This window comes from Haliotis rubra, unplaced genomic scaffold, assembly GCF_003918875.1.
Source record: "Haliotis rubra isolate DU_JTF1 unplaced genomic scaffold, ASM391887v1 Scf102, whole genome shotgun sequence".
Classification (NCBI taxonomy): domain Eukaryota; kingdom Metazoa; phylum Mollusca; class Gastropoda; order Lepetellida; family Haliotidae; genus Haliotis; species Haliotis rubra.
In genome coordinates, this window is record NW_025764915.1 from 2228806 (window position 1) to 2250060 (window position 21255).

The window sequence follows — 21255 nt, forward strand, 5'->3', positions numbered from 1 at the left end:
ACCTAGTTCTGTTAGTGGACCACTAATTAGTCTGTTGTTAGTAGACAGGCACCTAGTTCTGTTAGTGGACCACTAATTAGTCTGTTGTTAATAGACAGGCACCTAGTTCTGTTAGTGGACAAGTGATTAGTCTGTTGTTAATAGACAGGCACCTAGTGCTGTTAGTGAACAAGTGATTAGTCTGTTGTTAATAGACAGGCACCTAGTTCTGTTAGTGGACCACTAATTAGTCTGTTGTTAGTAGACAGGCACTTAGTGCTGTTAGTGGACAAGTGATTAGTCTGTTGTTAATAGACAGGCACCTAGTGCTGTTAGTGGACCACTAATTAGTCTGTTGTTAATAGACAGGCACCTAGTGCTGTTAGTGGACAAGTGATAAGTCTGTTGTTAATAGACAGGCACCTAGTGCTGTTAGTGGACCACGAATTAGTCTGTTGTTAGTAGACAGGCACCTAGTTCTGTTAGTGGACCACTAATTAGTCTGTTGTTAGTAGACAGGCACCTAGTTCTGTTAGTGGACCACTAATTAGTCTGTTGTTAGTAGACAGGCACCTAGTTCTGTTAGTGGACCACTAATTAGTCTGTTGTTAGTAGACAGGCACCTAGTTCTGTTAGTGGACCACTAATTAGTCTGTTGTTAATAGACAGGCACCTAGTTCTGTTAGTAGACAAGTGATTAGTCTGTTGTTAATAGACAGGCACCTAGTGCTGCTAGTGAACAAGTGATTAGTCTGTTGTTAATAAACAGGCACCTAGTTCTGTTAGTGGACCACCTAATTAGTCTGTTGTTAATAGACAGGCACTTAGTGCTGTTAGTGGACAAGTGATTAGTCTGTTGTTAATAGACAGGCACCTAGTGCTGTTAGTGGACCACTAATTAGTCTGTTGTTAATAGACAGGCACCTAGTGCTGTTAGTGGACAAGTGATAAGTCTGTTGTTAATAGACAGGCACCTAGTGCTGTTAGTGGACCACTAATTAGTCTGTTGTTAGTAGACAGGCACCTAGTGCTGTTAGTGGACAAGTGATTAGTCTGTTGTTAATAGACAGGCACCTAGTGCTATGAGTGGACAAGTGATTAGTCTGTTGTTAATAGACAGGCACCTAGTGGTGTTAGTGGACAAGTGATTAGTCTGTTGTTAATAGACAGGCACCTAGTGCTGCTAGTGGACAAGTGATTAGTCTGTTATTAATAGACAGGCACGTAGTGCTGTTAGTGGACAAGTGATTATTCTGTTGTTAATAGACAGGCACCTAGTGCTGTTAGTGGACAAGTGATTAGTCTGTTGTTAATAGACAGGCACCTAGTACTGTTAGTGGACAAGTGATTAGTCTGTTGTTAATAGACAGGCACCTAGTGCTGTTAGTGGACAAGTGATTAGTCTGTTGTTAGTAGACAGGCACCTAGTGCTGTTAGTGGACAAGTGATTAGTCTGTTGTTAATAGACAGGCACCTAGTGCTGTTAGTGGACAAGTGATTAGTCTGTTGTTAATAGACAGGCACCTAGTGCTGTTAGTGGACAAGTGATTAGTCTGTTGTTAATAGACAGGCACCTAGTGCTGTTAGTGGACAAGTGATTAGTCTGTTGTTAATAGACAGGCACCTAGTGCTGTTAGTGGACAAGTGATTAGTCTATTGTTAATAGACAGGCACCTAGTTCTGTTAGTGGACCAATAATTAGTCTGTTGTTAATAGACAGGCACCTAGTGCTGTTAGTGGACCACTAATTAGTCTGTTGTTAATACACAGGCAACTAGTGCTGTTAGTGGACCACTAATTAGTCTGTTGTTAGTAGACAGGCACCTAGTTCTGTTAGTGGACCACTAATTAGTCTGTTGTTAATAGACAGGCATCTAGTTCTGTTAGTGGACCACTAATTAGTCTGTTGTTAATAGACAGGCACGTAGTTCTGTTAGTGGACCACTAATTAGTCTGTTGTTAATAGACAGGCACCTAGTTCTGTTAGTGGACCACTAATTAGTCTGTTGTTAATAGACAGGCACCTAGTTCTGTTAGTGGACCACTAATTAGTCTGTTGTTAATAGACAGGCATCTAGTGCTGTTAGTGGACCACTAATTAGTCTGTTGTTAATAGACAGGCACCTAGTGCTGTTAGTGGACAAGTGATAAGTCTGTTGTTAATAGACAGGCACCTAGTTCTGTTAGTGGACCACTAATTAGTCTGTTGTTAATAGACAGGCACCTAGTTCTGTTAGTGGACCACTAATTAGTCTGTTGTTAATAGACAGGCACCTAGTTCTGTTAGTGGACAAGTGATTAGTCTGTTGTTAATAGACAGGCACCTAGTGCTGTTAGTGGACAAGTGATTAGTCTGTTGTTAATAGACAGGCACCTAGTTCTGTTAGTGGACCACTAATTAGTCTGTTGTTAATAGACAGGCACCTAGTTCTGTTAGTGGACAAGTGATTAGTCTGTTGTTAATAGACAGGCACCTAGTGCTGTTAGTGGACAAATGATTAGTCTGTTGTTAATAGACAGGCATCTAGTTCTGTTAGTGGACCACTAATTAGTCTGTTGTTAATAGACAGGCACCTAGTTCTGTTAGTGGACCACTAATTAGTCTGTTGTTAATAGACAGGCACCTAGTTCTGTTAGTGGACCACTAATTAGTCTGTTGTTAATAGACAGGCACGTAGTTCTGTTAGTGGACCACTAATTAGTCTGTTGTTAATAGACAGGCACCTAGTTCTGTTAGTGGACCACTAATTAGTCTGTTGTTAATAGACAGGCACCTAGTTCTGTTAGTGGACCACTAATTAGTCTGTTGTTAATAGACAGGCATCTAGTGCTGTTAGTGGACCACTAATTAGTCTGTTGTTAATAGACAGGCACCTAGTTCTGTTAGTGGACCACTAATTAGTCTGTTGTTAATAGACAGGCACCTAGTGCTGTTAGTGCACCACTAATTAGTCTGTTGTTAATAGACAGGCATCTAGTGCTGTTAGTGGACCACTAATTAGTCTGTTGTTAATAGACAGGCACCTAGTGCTGTTAGTGGACAAGTGATAAGTCTGTTGTTAATAGACAGGCACCTAGTTCTGTTAGTGGACCACTAATTAGTCTGTTGTTAATAGACAGGCACCTAGTTCTGTTAGTGGACCACTAATTAGTCTGTTGTTAATAGACAGGCACCTAGTTCTGTTAGTGGACAAGTGATTAGTCTGTTGTTAATAGACAGGCACCTAGTGCTGTTAGTGGACAAGTGATTAGTCTGTTGTTAATAGACAGGCACCTAGTTCTGTTAGTGGACCACTAATTAGTCTGTTGTTAATAGACAGGCACCTAGTTCTGTTAGTGGACAAGTGATTAGTCTGTTGTTAATAGACAGGCACCTAGTGCTGTTAGTGGACAAATGATTAGTCTGTTGTTAATAGACAGGCATCTAGTTCTGTTAGTGGACCACTAATTAGTCTGTTGTTAATAGACAGGCACCTAGTTCTGTTAGTGGACCACTAATTAGTCTGTTGTTAATAGACAGGCACCTAGTTCTGTTAGTGGACCACTAATTAGTCTGTTGTTAATAGACAGGCACGTAGTTCTGTTAGTGGACCACTAATTAGTCTGTTGTTAATAGACAGGCACCTAGTTCTGTTAGTGGACCACTAATTAGTCTGTTGTTAATAGACAGGCACCTAGTTCTGTTAGTGGACCACTAATTAGTCTGTTGTTAATAGACAGGCATCTAGTGCTGTTAGTGGACCACTAATTAGTCTGTTGTTAATAGACAGGCACCTAGTTCTGTTAGTGGACCACTAATTAGTCTGTTGTTAATAGACAGGCACCTAGTGCTGTTAGTGCACCACTAATTAGTCTGTTGTTAATAGACAGGCACCTAGTTCTGTTAGTGGACAAGTGATTAGTCTGTTGTTAATAGACAGGCACCTAGTGCTGTTAGTGGACAAGTGATTAGTCTGTTGTTAATAGACAGGCACCTAGTGCTGTTAGTGGACAAGTGATTAGTCTGTTGTTAATAGACAGGCACCTAGTTCTGTTAGTGGACAAGTGATTAGTCTGTTGTTAATAGACAGGCACCTAGTGCTGTTAGTGGACAAGTGATAAGTCTGTTGTTAATAGACAGGCATCTAGTTCTGTTAGTGGACCACTAATTAGTCTGTTGTTAATAGACAGGCACCTAGTTCTGTTAGTGGACCACTAATTAGTCTGTTGTTAATAGACAGGCACCTAGTTCTGTTAGTGGACCACTAATTAGTCTGTTGTTAATAGACAGGCATCTAGTGCTGTTAGTGGACCACTAATTAGTCTGTTGTTAATAGACAGGCACCTAGTTCTGTTAGTGGACCACTAATTAGTCTGTTGTTAATAGACAGGCACCTAGTGCTGTTAGTGCACCACTAATTAGTCTGTTGTTAATAGACAGGCATCTAGTGCTGTTAGTGGACCACTAATTAGTCTGTTGTTAATAGACAGGCACCTAGTGCTGTTAGTGGACAAGTGATAAGTCTGTTGTTAATAGACAGGCACCTAGTTCTGTTAGTGGACCACTAATTAGTCTGTTGTTAATAGACAGGCACCTAGTTCTGTTAGTGGACCACTAATTAGTCTGTTGTTAATAGACAGGCACCTAGTTCTGTTAGTGGACAAGTGATTAGTCTGTTGTTAATAGACAGGCACCTAGTGCTGTTAGTGGACAAGTGATTAGTCTGTTGTTAATAGACAGGCACCTAGTTCTGTTAGTGGACCACTAATTACTCTGTTGTTAATAGACAGGCACCTAGTTCTGTTAGTGGACAAGTGATTAGTCTGTTGTTAATAGACAGGCACCTAGTGCTGTTAGTGGACAAATGATTAGTCTGTTGTTAATAGACAGGCATCTAGTTCTGTTAGTGGACCACTAATTAGTCTGTTGTTAATAGACAGGCACCTAGTTCTGTTAGTGGACCACTAATTAGTCTGTTGTTAATAGACAGGCACCTAGTTCTGTTAGTGGACCACTAATTAGTCTGTTGTTAATAGACAGGCACCTAGTTCTGTTAGTGGACCACTAATTAGTCTGTTGTTAATAGACAGGCACCTAGTTCTGTTAGTGGACCACTAATTAGTCTGTTGTTAATAGACAGGCACCTAGTTCTGTTAGTGGACCACTAATTAGTCTGTTGTTAATAGACAGGCATCTAGTGCTGTTAGTGGACCACTAATTAGTCTGTTGTTAATAGACAGGCACCTAGTTCTGTTAGTGGACCACTAATTAGTCTGTTGTTAATAGACAGGCACCTAGTGCTGTTAGTGCACCACTAATTAGTCTGTTGTTAATAGACAGGCACCTAGTTCTGTTAGTGGACAAGTGATTAGTCTGTTGTTAATAGACAGGCACCTAGTGCTGTTAGTGGACAAGTGATTAGTCTGTTGTTAATAGACAGGCACCTAGTGCTGTTAGTGGACAAGTGATTAGTCTGTTGTTAATAGACAGGCACCTAGTTCTGTTAGTGGACAAGTGATTAGTCTGTTGTTAATAGACAGGCACCTAGTGCTGTTAGTGGACAAGTGATAAGTCTGTTGTTAATAGACAGGCATCTAGTTCTGTTAGTGGACCACTAATTAGTCTGTTGTTAATAGACAGGCACCTAGTTCTGTTAGTGGACCACTAATTAGTCTGTTGTTAGTAGACAGGCACCTAGTTCTGTTAGTGGACCACTAATTAGTCTGTTGTTAATAGACAGGCACCTAGTTCTGTTAGTAGACAAGTGATTAGTCTGTTGTTAATAGACAGGCACCTAGTGCTGCTAGTGAACAAGTGATTAGTCTGTTGTTAATAGACAGGCACCTAGTTCTGTTAGTGGACCACTAATTAGTCTGTTGTTAATAGACAGGCACTTAGTGCTGTTAGTGGACAAGTGATTAGTCTGTTGTTAATAGACAGGCACCTAGTGCTGTTAGTGGACCACTAATTAGTCTGTTGTTAATAGACAGGCACCTAGTGCTGTTAGTGGACAAGTGATAAGTCTGTTGTTAATAGACAGGCACCTAGTGCTGTTAGTGGACCACTAATTAGTCTGTTGTTAGTAGACAGGCACCTAGTGCTGTTAGTGGACAAGTGATTAGTCTGTTGTTAATAGACAGGCACCTAGTGCTATGAGTGGACAAGTGATTAGTCTGTTGTTAATAGACAGGCACCTAGTGGTGTTAGTGGACAAGTGATTAGTCTGTTGTTAATAGACAGGCACCTAGTGCTGCTAGTGGACAAGTGATTAGTCTGTTATTAATAGACAGGCACGTAGTGCTGTTAGTGGACAAGTGATTATTCTGTTGTTAATAGACAGGCACCTAGTGCTGTTAGTGGACAAGTGATTAGTCTGTTGTTAATAGACAGGCACCTAGTACTGTTAGTGGACAAGTGATTAGTCTGTTGTTAATAGACAGGCACCTAGTGCTGTTAGTGGACAAGTGATTAGTCTGTTGTTAGTAGACAGGCACCTAGTGCTGTTAGTGGACAAGTGATTAGTCTGTTGTTAATAGACAGGCACCTAGTGCTGTTAGTGGACAAGTGATTAGTCTGTTGTTAATAGACAGGCACCTAGTGCTGTTAGTGGACAAGTGATTAGTCTGTTGTTAATAGACAGGCACCTAGTGCTGTTAGTGGACAAGTGATTAGTCTGTTGTTAATAGACAGGCACCTAGTGCTGTTAGTGGACAAGTGATTAGTCTATTGTTAATAGACAGGCACCTAGTTCTGTTAGTGGACCAATAATTAGTCTGTTGTTAATAGACAGGCACCTAGTGCTGTTAGTGGACCACTAATTAGTCTGTTGTTAATACACAGGCAACTAGTGCTGTTAGTGGACCACTAATTAGTCTGTTGTTAGTAGACAGGCACCTAGTTCTGTTAGTGGACCACTAATTAGTCTGTTGTTAATAGACAGGCATCTAGTTCTGTTAGTGGACCACTAATTAGTCTGTTGTTAATAGACAGGCACGTAGTTCTGTTAGTGGACCACTAATTAGTCTGTTGTTAATAGACAGGCACCTAGTTCTGTTAGTGGACCACTAATTCGTCTGTTGTTAATAGACAGGCACCTAGTTCTGTTAGTGGACCACTAATTAGTCTGTTGTTAATAGACAGGCATCTAGTGCTGTTAGTGGACCACTAATTAGTCTGTTGTTAATAGACAGGCACCTAGTGCTGTTAGTGGACAAGTGATAAGTCTGTTGTTAATAGACAGGCACCTAGTTCTGTTAGTGGACCACTAATTAGTCTGTTGTTAATAGACAGGCACCTAGTTCTGTTAGTGGACCACTAATTAGTCTGTTGTTAATAGACAGGCACCTAGTTCTGTTAGTGGACAAGTGATTAGTCTGTTGTTAATAGACAGGCACCTAGTTCTGTTAGTGGACCACTAATTACTCTGTTGTTAATAGACAGGCACCTAGTTCTGTTAGTGGACAAGTGATTAGTCTGTTGTTAATAGACAGGCACCTAGTGCTGTTAGTGGACAAATGATTAGTCTGTTGTTAATAGACAGGCATCTAGTTCTGTTAGTGGACCACTAATTAGTCTGTTGTTAATAGACAGGCACCTAGTTCTGTTAGTGGACCACTAATTAGTCTGTTGTTAATAGACAGGCACCTAGTTCTGTTAGTGGACCACTAATTAGTCTGTTGTTAATAGACAGGCACGTAGTTCTGTTAGTGGACCACTAATTAGTCTGTTGTTAATAGACAGGCACCTAGTTCTGTTAGTGGACCACTAATTAGTCTGTTGTTAATAGACAGGCACCTAGTTCTGTTAGTGGACCACTAATTAGTCTGTTGTTAATAGACAGGCATCTAGTGCTGTTAGTGGACCACTAATTAGTCTGTTGTTAATAGACAGGCACCTAGTTCTGTTAGTGGACCACTAATTAGTCTGTTGTTAATAGACAGGCACCTAGTGCTGTTAGTGCACCACTAATTAGTCTGTTGTTAATAGACAGGCATCTAGTGCTGTTAGTGGACCACTAATTAGTCTGTTGTTAATAGACAGGCACCTAGTGCTGTTAGTGGACAAGTGATAAGTCTGTTGTTAATAGACAGGCACCTAGTTCTGTTAGTGGACCACTAATTAGTCTGTTGTTAATAGACAGGCACCTAGTTCTGTTAGTGGACCACTAATTAGTCTGTTGTTAATAGACAGGCACCTAGTTCTGTTAGTGGACAAGTGATTAGTCTGTTGTTAATAGACAGGCACCTAGTGCTGTTAGTGGACAAGTGATTAGTCTGTTGTTAATAGACAGGCACCTAGTTCTGTTAGTGGACCACTAATTACTCTGTTGTTAATAGACAGGCACCTAGTTCTGTTAGTGGACAAGTGATTAGTCTGTTGTTAATAGACAGGCATCTAGTGCTGTTAGTGGACAAATGATTAGTCTGTTGTTAATAGACAGGCATCTAGTTCTGTTAGTGGACCACTAATTAGTCTGTTGTTAATAGACAGGCACCTAGTTCTGTTAGTGGACCACTAATTAGTCTGTTGTTAATAGACAGGCACCTAGTTCTGTTAGTGGACCACTAATTAGTCTGTTGTTAATAGACAGGCACGTAGTTCTGTTAGTGGACCACTAATTAGTCTGTTGTTAATAGACAGGCACCTAGTTCTGTTAGTGGACCACTAATTAGTCTGTTGTTAATAGACAGGCACCTAGTTCTGTTAGTGGACCACTAATTAGTCTGTTGTTAATAGACAGGCATCTAGTGCTGTTAGTGGACCACTAATTAGTCTGTTGTTAATAGACAGGCACCTAGTTCTGTTAGTGGACCACTAATTAGTCTGTTGTTAATAGACAGGCACCTAGTGCTGTTAGTGCACCACTAATTAGTCTGTTGTTAATAGACAGGCACCTAGTTCTGTTAGTGGACAAGTGATTAGTCTGTTGTTAATAGACAGGCACCTAGTGCTGTTAGTGGACAAGTGATTAGTCTGTTGTTAATAGACAGGCACCTAGTGCTGTTAGTGGACAAGTGATTAGTCTGTTGTTAATAGACAGGCACCTAGTTCTGTTAGTGGACAAGTGATTAGTCTGTTGTTAATAGACAGGCACCTAGTGCTGTTAGTGGACAAGTGATAAGTCTGTTGTTAATAGACAGGCATCTAGTTCTGTTAGTGGACCACTAATTAGTCTGTTGTTAATAGACAGGCACATAGTTCTGTTAGTGGACCACTAATTAGTCTGTTGTTAATAGACAGGCACCTAGTTCTGTTAGTGGACCACTAATTAGTCTGTTGTTAATAGACAGGCACCTAGTTTCTGTTAGTGGACCACTAATTAGTCTGTTGTTAATAGACAGGCACCTAGTTCTGTTAGTGGACCACTAATTAGTCTGTTGTTAATAGACAGGCACGTAGTTCTGTTAGTGGACCACTAATTAGTCTGTTGTTAATAGACAGGCACCTAGTTCTGTTAGTGGACCACTAATTAGTCTGTTGTTAATAGACAGGCACCTAGTTCTGTTAGTGGACCACTAATTAGTCTGTTGTTAATAGACAGGCATCTAGTGCTGTTAGTGGACCACTAATTAGTCTGTTGTTAATAGACAGGCACCTAGTTCTGTTAGTGGACCACTAATTAGTCTGTTGTTAATAGACAGGCACCTAGTGCTGTTAGTGCACCACTAATTAGTCTGTTGTTAATAGACAGGCACCTAGTTCTGTTAGTGGACAAGTGATTAGTCTGTTGTTAATAGACAGGCACCAAGTGCTGTTAGTGGACAAGTGATTAGTCTGTTGTTAATAGACAGGCACCTAGTGCTGTTAGTGGACAAGTGATTAGTCTGTTGTTAATAGACAGGCACCTAGTTCTGTTAGTGGACAAGTGATTAGTCTGTTGTTAATAGACAGGCACCTAGTGCTGTTAGTGGACAAGTGATAAGTCTGTTGTTAATAGACAGGCATCTAGTTCTGTTAGTGGACCACTAATTAGTCTGTTGTTAATAGACAGGCACATAGTTCTGTTAGTGGACCACTAATTAGTCTGTTGTTAATAGACAGGCACCTAGTTCTGTTAGTGGACCACTAATTAGTCTGTTGTTAATAGACAGGCACCTAGTTTCTGTTAGTGGACCACTAATTAGTCTGTTGTTAATAGACAGGCATCTAGTGCTGTTAGTGGACCACTAATTAGTCTGTTGTTAATAGACAGGCACCTAGTTCTGTTAGTGGACCACTAATTAGTCTGTTGTTAACAGACAAGCACCTAGTTCTGTTAGTGGACCACTAATTAGTCTGTTGTTAATAGACAGGCACCTAGTTCTGTTAGTGGACAAGTGATTAGTCTGTTGTTAATAGACAGGCACCTAGTGCTGTTAGTGGACAAGTGATTAGTCTGTTGTTAATAGACAGGCACCTAGTTCTGTTAGTGGACCACTAATTAGTCTGTTGTTAATAGACAGGCACCTAGTTCTGTTAGTGGACAAGTGATTAGTCTGTTGTTAATAGACAGGCACCTAGTGCTGTTAGTGGACAAGTGATTAGTCTGTTGTTAATAGACAGGCACCTAGTGCTGTTAGTGGACAAGTGATTAGTCTGTTGTTAATAGACAGGCACCTAGTGCTGTTAGTGGACAAGTGATTAGTCTGTTGTTAATAGACAGGCACCTGGTGCTGTTAGTGGACAAGTGATTAGTCTGTTGTTAATAGACAGGCACGTAGTGCTGTTAGTGGACAAGTGATTAGTCTGTTGTTAATAGACAGGCACCTAGTGCTGTTAGTGGACCACTAATTAGTCTGTTGTTAATAGACAGGCACGTAGTGCTGTTAGTGGACAAGTGATTAGTCTGTTGTTAATAGACAGGTACCTAGTGCTGTTAGTGGACCACTAATTAGTCTGTTGTTAATAGACAGGCACCTAGTGCTGTTAGTGGACAAGTGATTAGTCTGTTGTTAATAGACAGGCACCTAGTGCTGTTAGTGGACAAGTGATTAGTCTGTTGTTAATAGACAGGCACCTAGTTCTGTTAGTGGACCACTAATTAGTCTGTTGTTAATAGACAGGCACCTAGTTCTGTTAGTGGACAAGTGATTAGTCTGTTGTTAATAGACAGGCACCTAGTGCTGTTAGTGGACAAATGATTAGTCTGTTGTTAATAGACAGGCATCTAGTTCTGTTAGTGGACCACTAATTAGTCTGTTGTTAATAGACAGGCACCTAGTTCTGTTAGTGGACCACTAATTAGTCTGTTGTTAATAGACAGGCACCTAGTTCTGTTAGTGGACCACTAATTAGTCTGTTGTTAATAGACAGGCACGTAGTTCTGTTAGTGGACCACTAATTAGTCTGTTGTTAATAGACAGGCACCTAGTTCTGTTAGTGGACCACTAATTAGTCTGTTGTTAATAGACAGGCACCCTAGTTCTGTTAGTGGACCACTAATTAGTCTGTTGTTAATAGACAGGCATCTAGTGCTGTTAGTGGACCACTAATTAGTCTGTTGTTAATAGACAGGCACCTAGTTCTGTTAGTGGACCACTAATTAGTCTGTTGTTAATAGACAGGCACCTAGTGCTGTTAGTGCACCACTAATTAGTCTGTTGTTAATAGACAGGCACCTAGTTCTGTTAGTGGACAAGTGATTAGTCTGTTGTTAATAGACAGGCACCTAGTGCTGTTAGTGGACAAGTGATTAGTCTGTTGTTAATAGACAGGCACCTAGTGCTGTTAGTGGACAAGTGATTAGTCTGTTGTTAATAGACAGGCACCTAGTTCTGTTAGTGGACAAGTGATTAGTCTGTTGTTAATAGACAGGCACCTAGTGCTGTTAGTGGACAAGTGATAAGTCTGTTGTTAATAGACAGGCATCTAGTTCTGTTAGTGGACCACTAATTAGTCTGTTGTTAATAGACAGGCACATAGTTCTGTTAGTGGACCACTAATTAGTCTGTTGTTAATAGACAGGCACCTAGTTCTGTTAGTGGACCACTAATTAGTCTGTTGTTAATAGACAGGCACCTAGTTTCTGTTAGTGGACCACTAATTAGTCTGTTGTTAATAGACAGGCACCTAGTTCTGTTAGTGGACCACTAATTAGTCTGTTGTTAATAGACAGGCACGTAGTTCTGTTAGTGGACCACTAATTAGTCTGTTGTTAATAGACAGGCACCTAGTTCTGTTAGTGGACCACTAATTAGTCTGTTGTTAATAGACAGGCACCTAGTTCTGTTAGTGGACCACTAATTAGTCTGTTGTTAATAGACAGGCATCTAGTGCTGTTAGTGGACCACTAATTAGTCTGTTGTTAATAGACAGGCACCTAGTTCTGTTAGTGGACCACTAATTAGTCTGTTGTTAATAGACAGGCACCTAGTGCTGTTAGTGCACCACTAATTAGTCTGTTGTTAATAGACAGGCACCTAGTTCTGTTAGTGGACAAGTGATTAGTCTGTTGTTAATAGACAGGCACCAAGTGCTGTTAGTGGACAAGTGATTAGTCTGTTGTTAATAGACAGGCACCTAGTGCTGTTAGTGGACAAGTGATTAGTCTGTTGTTAATAGACAGGCACCTAGTTCTGTTAGTGGACAAGTGATTAGTCTGTTGTTAATAGACAGGCACCTAGTGCTGTTAGTGGACAAGTGATAAGTCTGTTGTTAATAGACAGGCATCTAGTTCTGTTAGTGGACCACTAATTAGTCTGTTGTTAATAGACAGGCACATAGTTCTGTTAGTGGACCACTAATTAGTCTGTTGTTAATAGACAGGCACCTAGTTCTGTTAGTGGACCACTAATTAGTCTGTTGTTAATAGACAGGCACCTAGTTTCTGTTAGTGGACCACTAATTAGTCTGTTGTTAATAGACAGGCATCTAGTGCTGTTAGTGGACCACTAATTAGTCTGTTGTTAATAGACAGGCACCTAGTTCTGTTAGTGGACCACTAATTAGTCTGTTGTTAACAGACAAGCACCTAGTTCTGTTAGTGGACCACTAATTAGTCTGTTGTTAATAGACAGGCACCTAGTTCTGTTAGTGGACAAGTGATTAGTCTGTTGTTAATAGACAGGCACCTAGTGCTGTTAGTGGACAAGTGATTAGTCTGTTGTTAATAGACAGGCACCTAGTTCTGTTAGTGGACCACTAATTAGTCTGTTGTTAATAGACAGGCACCTAGTTCTGTTAGTGGACAAGTGATTAGTCTGTTGTTAATAGACAGGCACCTAGTGCTGTTAGTGGACAAGTGATTAGTCTGTTGTTAATAGACAGGCACCTAGTGCTGTTAGTGGACAAGTGATTAGTCTGTTGTTAATAGACAGGCACCTAGTGCTGTTAGTGGACAAGTGATTAGTCTGTTGTTAATAGACAGGCACCTGGTGCTGTTAGTGGACAAGTGATTAGTCTGTTGTTAATAGACAGGCACGTAGTGCTGTTAGTGGACAAGTGATTAGTCTGTTGTTAATAGTCAGGCACCTAGTGCTGTTAGTGGACAAGTGATTAGTCTGTTGTTAATAGACAGGCACCTAGTGTTGTTAGTGGACAAGTGATTAGTCTGTTGTTAATAGACAGGCACCTGGTGCTGTTAGTGGACAAGTGATTAGTCTGTTGTTAATAGACAGGCACCTAGTGCTGTTAGTGGACCACTAATTAGTCTGTTGTTAATAGACAGGCACGTAGTGCTGTTAGTGGACAAGTGATTAGTCTGTTGTTAATAGACAGGTACCTAGTGCTGTTAGTGGACCACTAATTAGTCTGTTGTTAATAGACAGGCACCTAGTGCTGTTAGTGGATAAGTGATTAGTCTGTTGTTAACAGACAAATGGCTGATCTCCTGTATGGAAGGGCTGGTGTCAACCCTACTAGATAGTGTTCATATATATATGCTTAATATAGAGCCTGTATCATACAATAGACTCTGATTTCAGCATAGATATGTATTTATTATGGAAAGGGGTAATCACTTCTTGGCATCACTGACCGCCTCCGTGGTGTTGTGGTTAGAGCGTCCGCCCGGAGAGTGGAAGGTCGCGGGTTCGATCCCCGACCGCATCATACCAAAAGACGTTAAAATATGGTACTTGTTGGTCCCTGCCTGGCGCTCGGCATTAATGGGTACAACAAGGACTGGTCGCCTCGGAGTCAGTATAATGTGTCTGAGTGGGGTATTCATGCTTCACTGCGGCATGGTATCTCAGTGGGCTAGCACTATAAAACCAGCTTCAGTCTGGGCTAGTACAAGCAGCCGCACATACACATACACACGCATGCACATCGTCATATGAGCGAAATATTCTTAAGTACGACGTTAAACCCAATTTCACCTCACCTCACCTAAAATGTCTTGATAATGACCACTAGATGACACTATACATGACGGATGTAATCTGTAGAGTATTATGGATTGGTCTGATGTTCTTCATATGGACTTACTAATTATAGCTTTGTTTGTCTCTGCTGCAGGACTGAGGGTCTGAGTGAACAGCAGCTGACCGCAGAGTGGCTGGACTGTCCACACCTCCCCCAGGTAGGTGACACCACCCCCCACCACCAGATAGCCATGCCTGTACATTTAGTAAGAGTGAAAACCCAGTGATTGTCCCATGTCATTAAGATTGGTGACTGACTGATTGCCTGGATGACTGCTTGCATGTCCTGGTGGGCCTGGTTCAGACACAGGTGTGTTCTGGTGAACCTGGGCCAGACTCAGGTATTTTCAGGTGTGCCTGGTCCAGACACAGGTGTGTTCTGGTGAACCTGGTCCAGACACAGGTATGTTCTGGTGAACCTGGTCCAGACACAGGTATGTTTAGGTGTGCCTGGTCCAGACACAGGTGTGTTCTGGTGAACCTGGTCCAGACACAGGTATGTTCTGGGGTGCCTGGTCCAGACACAGGTATGTTCTGGGGTGCCTGGTCCACACTCAGGTATGTTCTGGGGTGCCTGGTCCAGACACAGGTATGTTGTGGTGAACCTGGTCCAGACACAGGTATGTTCTGGTGAACCTGGTCCAGACACAGGTATGTTCTGGTGAACCTGGTCCAGACACAGGTATGTTCTGGGGTGCCTGGTCCATACTCAGGTATGTTCTAGTGAACCTGGTCAAGACAGAGGTATGTTCTGGTGTAGACTCAGGTACGTTCCGGTGGACCTGGTCCAGACACAGGTATGTTCTGGTGAACCTGGTCCAGACACAGGTATATTCTGGTGAACCTGGTCCAGACACAGGTATGTTCTGGTGGACCTGGTCCAGACACAGGTATGTTCTGGGGTGCCTGGTCCATACTCAGGTATGTTCTGGTGTAGACACAGGTATGTTCTGGTGAACCTGGTCCAGACACAGGTATGTTCTGGTGAACCTGGTCCAGACACAGGTATATTCTGGTGAACCTGGTCCAGACACAGGTATGTTCTGGTGAACCTGGTCCAGACACAGGTATGTTCTGGGGTGCCTGGTCCATACTCAGGTATGTTCTGGTCTAGACACAGGTATATTCTGGTGAACCTGGTCCAGACACAGGTATGTTCTGGTGAACCTGGTCCAGACACAGGTATGTTTAGGTGTGCCTGGTCCAGACACAGGTGTGTTCTGGTGAACCTGGTCCAGACACAGGTATGTTCTGGGGTGTCTGGTCCATACTCAGGTATGTTCTGGGGTGCCTGGACCAGACACAGGTATGTTCTGGTGAACCTGGTCCAGACACAGGTATGTCCTGGTGGGCCTGGTCCAGACACAGGTATGTTCTGGGGTGCCTGGTCCATACTCAGGTATGTTCTGGGCTGTCTGGACCAGGCACAGGTATGTTGTGGTGAGCCTGGTCCATACTCAGGTATGTTCTGGGGTGCCTGGTCCATACTCAGGTATGTTGTGGTGAACCTGGTCCAGACACAGGTATGTTCTGGTGAACCTGGTCCAGACACAGGTATGTTCTGGTGGGCCTGGTCCAGACACAGGTATGTTCTGGGGTGCCTGGTCCATACTCAGGTATGTTCTGGTGTAGACACAGGTATGTTCTGGTGAACCTGGTCCAGACACAGGTATGTTCTGGTAGGCCTGGTCCAGACACAGGTATGTTCTGGTGTAGACTCAGGTACATTCTGGTGGGCCTGGTCCAGACTCAGGTATGTCCTGGTCGGCCTGGTCCAGACTCAGTTGTGTTCTGGTGAACCTGGTCCAGACACAGGTAGGTTCTGGGGCGCCTGGTCAAGACACAGGTATGTTCTGGGGTGCCTGGTCCATACTCAGGTATGTTCTGGGGTGCCTGGACCAGACTCAGGTATGTTGTGGTGAACCTGGTCCAGACACAGGTATGTTCTGGTGTAGACACAGGTATGTTGTGGTGAACCTGGTCCAGACACAGGTGTGTTCTGGTGAACCTGGACCAGACACAGGTATGTTCTGGGGTGCCTGGTCCATACTCAGGTATGTTCTGGGGTGCCTGGACCAGACACAGGTATGTTCTGGTGAACCTGGTCCATACTCAGGTATGTTCTGGGGTGCCTGGTCCATACTCAGGTATGTTCTTGGGTGCCTGGTCCATATTCAGGTATGTTCTGGGGTGCCTGGTCCAGACACAGGTATGTTCTGGGGTGCCTGGACCAGACTCAGGTATGTTCTGGTGAACCTGGTCCAGACACAGGTATGTTCTGGTGAACCTGATTCAGAGTGAGGTATGTTCTGGGGTGCCTGGTTCAGACACAGGTATGTTCTGGTTGGCCTGGTCCAGACACAGGTGTATTCTGGTGTACCTGGTCCACACTCAGGTATGTTCTTGGGTGCCTGGTCCAGACTCAGGTATGTCCTGGTGGGCCTGGTCCAGACACAGGTATGTTCTGGTGAACCTGGTTCAGACTCAGGTATGTTCTGGTGAACCTGGTCCAGACACAGGTATGTTCTGGTGAACCTGGTGTAGACACAGGTATGTTGTGGTGAACCTGATCCAGACACAGGTATGTTCTGGTGTAGACTCAGGTGTGTTCTGGTGAACCTGGTCCAGACAGATGTATGTTCTGGGGTGCCTGGTCCAGACACAGGTATGTTCTGGTGGGTCTGGTCCAGACACAGGTGTATTCTGGTGTACCTGGTCCAGATTCATGTATGTTCTGGTGGGCCTGGTCCAGACTCAGGTATGTCCTGGTGGGCCTGGTCCAGACACAGGTATGTTCTGGTGAACCTGGTTCAGACTCAGGTATGTTCTGGTGAACCTGGTCCAGACACAGGTATGTCCTGGTGGGCCTGGTCCAGACAGATGTATGTCCTGGTGAACCTGGTCCAGACACAGGTATGTTCTGGTGAACCTGGTCCAGACACAGGTATGTTCTGGCGTACCTGGTGTAGACACAGGTGTGTTCTGGCATACCTGGTGTAGACACAGGTATGTTCTGGCGTACCTGGTCCAGACACAGGTATGTTCTGGCGTACCTTGTGTAGACACAGTTATGTTCTGGCGTACCTGGTGTAGACATAGGTATATTCTGGCGTACCTGGTGTAGACACAAGGTATATTCTGATGAGCCTGGTCCAGACTCAGGTACGTTTTGGTGGGCCTGGTCTAGACACAGGTATGTTCTGGTGAACCTGGTCCAGACTCAGGTATGTTCTAGGGTGCCTGGTGTAGACACAGGTATGTTCTGGGGTGCCTGGTCTAGACACAGGTGTGTTCTGGTGAACCTGGTTCAGATTCAGGTACGTTCTGGTGGGCCTGGTCTAGACACAGGTATGTTCTGGGGTGCCTGGTGTAGACACAGGTATGTTCTGGTGAACTGGTCCAGACACAGGTATGTTTTGGTGGGCCTGGTCTAGACACAGGTGTGTTCTGGGGTGCCTGGTGCAGACACAGATATGTCCTGGTGAACTTCAATTCTGATGTACGTGATCCAGCCCTTAACCCCCTTGATGCCGAGTTTTTTTTCAGGCGCACATTTTCATATGCTTTGAAAAGTGAACGTTGAGCGAGAATTGCGCTCGCGTGGTCCTGGATCTACGTAAGGCTATAAAATTACACAGAAGTGTAGAATATTAAATTTCCTATCCGTTGGTATTAATATAAGTGCAACTACCTCGGCGGTTTGAGAAATAGACCTTGCTAAATGTTGTCAAAATTTTTGTTATGCGTTAAAAAACAGTAGATTTCTCCGCTTTTTATCGCGCACCGATAAAAGCACTGTGCTACGAATTTTTTATTTTGCCATCTTTACGGAAAGTGTGAGTGAAGAAAATACAGCCTGATATCTGAACGACATAAGTGTATATGAATTGGATTTATGTGCTTATGTATAACTTTATGCACTCAACATTAAAAATGACTCGCAATAATTGTCAAAAATGGATTTTCTTCTACGACGTCAAACGACGACAGAGAGGTCATACACGTAATAATGATAAGGGGGCATAACTCTGTTATGCTTAATACTAGGTCAATGTAACTCAAATCACATGTAGAGTATTTGTTGTGGATACGGACGCTATATTCTCGTTAGTTTTTGTTCACGGTGAACCAAACTATTCCAATTCAAAGTTCCCCAATAAGAGCGGATACGCTTTGGTAGTTTCACAATTTATAAGAAAAGATGACAACGTACTACATGTGAAAGCACGTAATAGCGATTTGGATGGCCCTATCCGATATATAAGTTAGTTCTTAGATTCCCATATTCTCCTGTTTGTGTAGATGTACTTTGACTAATTTTGCATCGTTATTACCAGAGTACTAGCCATATCTTCAAATGTAATGAAATTGCTGAAAATAATACAACATTTTAGTTGATGTCATTGCTTGTTTTGTGCGTTTTGCGACGTTGGAAAAAGACGACATTGGTATGCTGACTAGTATATATCTCACCTAATTCCATTAATTGTGTGAAAGGTCTCGGCTTCTTTGTCAGAATTAACACTCTTTAGACAAAACATAAAATGACTGGTTTTTCCATTTAAATAGTGTCCTGAATATATCAACAATTAGACAGTTTGACGTGATTTTGTAAACACTATCCAATATGGCAGAAAGCGCTCTACGGCGTTCGTGTAAGTGTATTTTCGAAAACATCCCAACCGATTCTAGATTCATTGGCAACGTTTAAGAATTATCATTAGCGATTTCATGTAAAAGTGATATCAGTGTTCATTAATATGTTATTTTTTAAATTCAGTACTCCCAGTAATTATCCGATTTTCACATTTCAAAATATACAGCAAATAACGCTGTGAATCGCGATTTCGTACTGTGTCAAAAATGGCGACATTTTCGATGAAGCCTATTTTGAAAGGTCATTTTCAGCACTTGAGCTTTGTCTAAAATAATAGTGGATGGTATCAAGAAACAGGAAATTTCCCACAGAATTCGAAACTGTGAAGTGTATTTATGTGCATGGGATATTTTGATTTTTATTGGACTTGAAATTGAGGGTTGAAGGGGAAGGACATATATGTCCCTGTGGCATCCAGGGGGTTAAACAACAGTCGGGCATATAACTTCATGTTACATCAAGTCAGATCTTTATTATTTTCAAATTAATCATGCTGCACTGTGTGTATGTGATTATTTGAACACTCAGTTTAAAGTTTTATGTGATGTGTTGCCTGGAGGTAATTGGTTTTCTGCCATGGTGTGTTATTAAACTAAGTGTAATGATCCAAGGTGAGTCTGTCCACTCCTCCCCTCCAGCAGGATCACAGAACTCAGTTGTTACACTGGATCTGGATGATTGTATACGCTACATAACACACAAACACTCAAACAACTTAAGGAGCAACCTCTTTTTGCCATGACAGATTAACTATCGTAATAGGCAATAATAACTGTTTTAGCGTAGGATATATGACACGCTTCATCCTCTGTGTGTGTAGCAAAGACAGCAGCAGAAACATCTAGTTTATATCATGCATGTCCCTGCAGAAGAGAATCCAGATGCCTTATTTGAAATATTTACATAATCCTTCAGTGGTAATCATTTTATTTAAAAACTACGGTCATTTGTTCTTGATAATGAATCAAGCTTCCTAATTTCTGCATTTTGAGGATGCCGAATTGTTTTGCTTATGATCTTAGACTCAAACACTTGCAATGTGTCATACAACAAAGAGTGCTTCAGTTATCCATTTAGGAAACACATTCTTTGTAATCATCAAAAGACCCAATTCCATAATTACGAAAGATGACTTCCCACGTCACTCTTGTACGGATGATGGTAACCCAGTGGTTGGGTGTAGTGTCTGTAACAGCTAGATAGCTTCCCCTCTTTCACAAGAGTATTGGCCTGTTCTGTGCATTTAAACTGATGCTCGATGATGCCACAGCTTCATGGTGTTGTCATTAGCATCCACCCGGACATTGCAGTCACGCTTTTCCTCGTCATTGTAGGCATCATCATCGTCATCCCAACATTACAGTCATGCTTCTCCTCGTCAGTGATTCTCAGTCTCAGCACCCTATGTTTGTTAGTGTCCTGACTGATTATATACATCATTACTGATAATGTGCATGCCCAAACACAGAAGTAGAAGACGTAGTGGTTGTTTGCCATGAGCAACCAACAAGAAAATCAATGCTGAAAGAATTCATTTTGAAGGTAACAGTTTTAAATTAAGTGTAGTATTGCTTGCTTCAACATCTTCAAACTTTATACTGAAGTCTTAACAAGAGCTGTGATAAGCGTCCCTTTTTCAACAGTCAAAGATCTTTTTCACAAATTTGAGCACTAATAATAGGCCCATCCTAACTAGTATATCTTGGTCTAATATACTCATTAACACCTCTGCTGAAATCTTTCTTTTTAAAGTATCCTAAATTTAGATAAAAATATAAAAACATCTCAGATGAAAGACTTCATGCAAACATTATTGCCAGAAAGATTCTGGTCGTAATGTTTACAAATAACACAAGTTCTTAGAAGGACAATGTGGCTGCTTGTTTTGACAAAACCCAAACAAGAAACAGCGCATATAAATAACTTCTAGCATTATAGATTTCACTTGTGTGGACTAATAATGGATACTGCTGTACTTAAAAAGACCCATCCAACATGTTCTTATATGTCTTGAATGTTTTCAGTGATCTAATCTTTAATATTATTGTTTGCTGATATACTTGTGTTTATATGCGTCTGCTCGACACCAGCACCTCAAGTGAGCCAGTCTGTCATCCCTAGATGGCCTGTTACATGTGTATTGGTCTTACTTTCAGGATGTATCTGAGTATTGCCCCAGCCAAGAAAACATTCTATACAGAGCTGTGAAGACACAGGTTGGTCGATAATTGTTCTAATTTTACTACAGAATTGTTTCTGTTCGGTACACTGGTTTGTTGAAGTAGAGACCGACTCTC

At 42.1% G+C, this 21255-nt stretch overlaps 1 protein-coding gene across 1 annotated transcript in view; it reads left to right on the forward strand.

Moving 5' to 3' along the window:
* Window positions 1–21255, forward strand: part of LOC124270605 (aminopeptidase O-like) — a 112798-nt gene that overhangs the window by 76503 nt on the left and 15040 nt on the right. The window contains exons 10-11 of the mRNA XM_046705623.1: window positions 14396–14459; window positions 21115–21174. Of these exons, the coding sequence (XP_046561579.1) occupies window positions 14396–14459; window positions 21115–21174 (124 nt within the window). The remainder of the gene's footprint in view (window positions 1–14395; window positions 14460–21114; window positions 21175–21255) is intronic.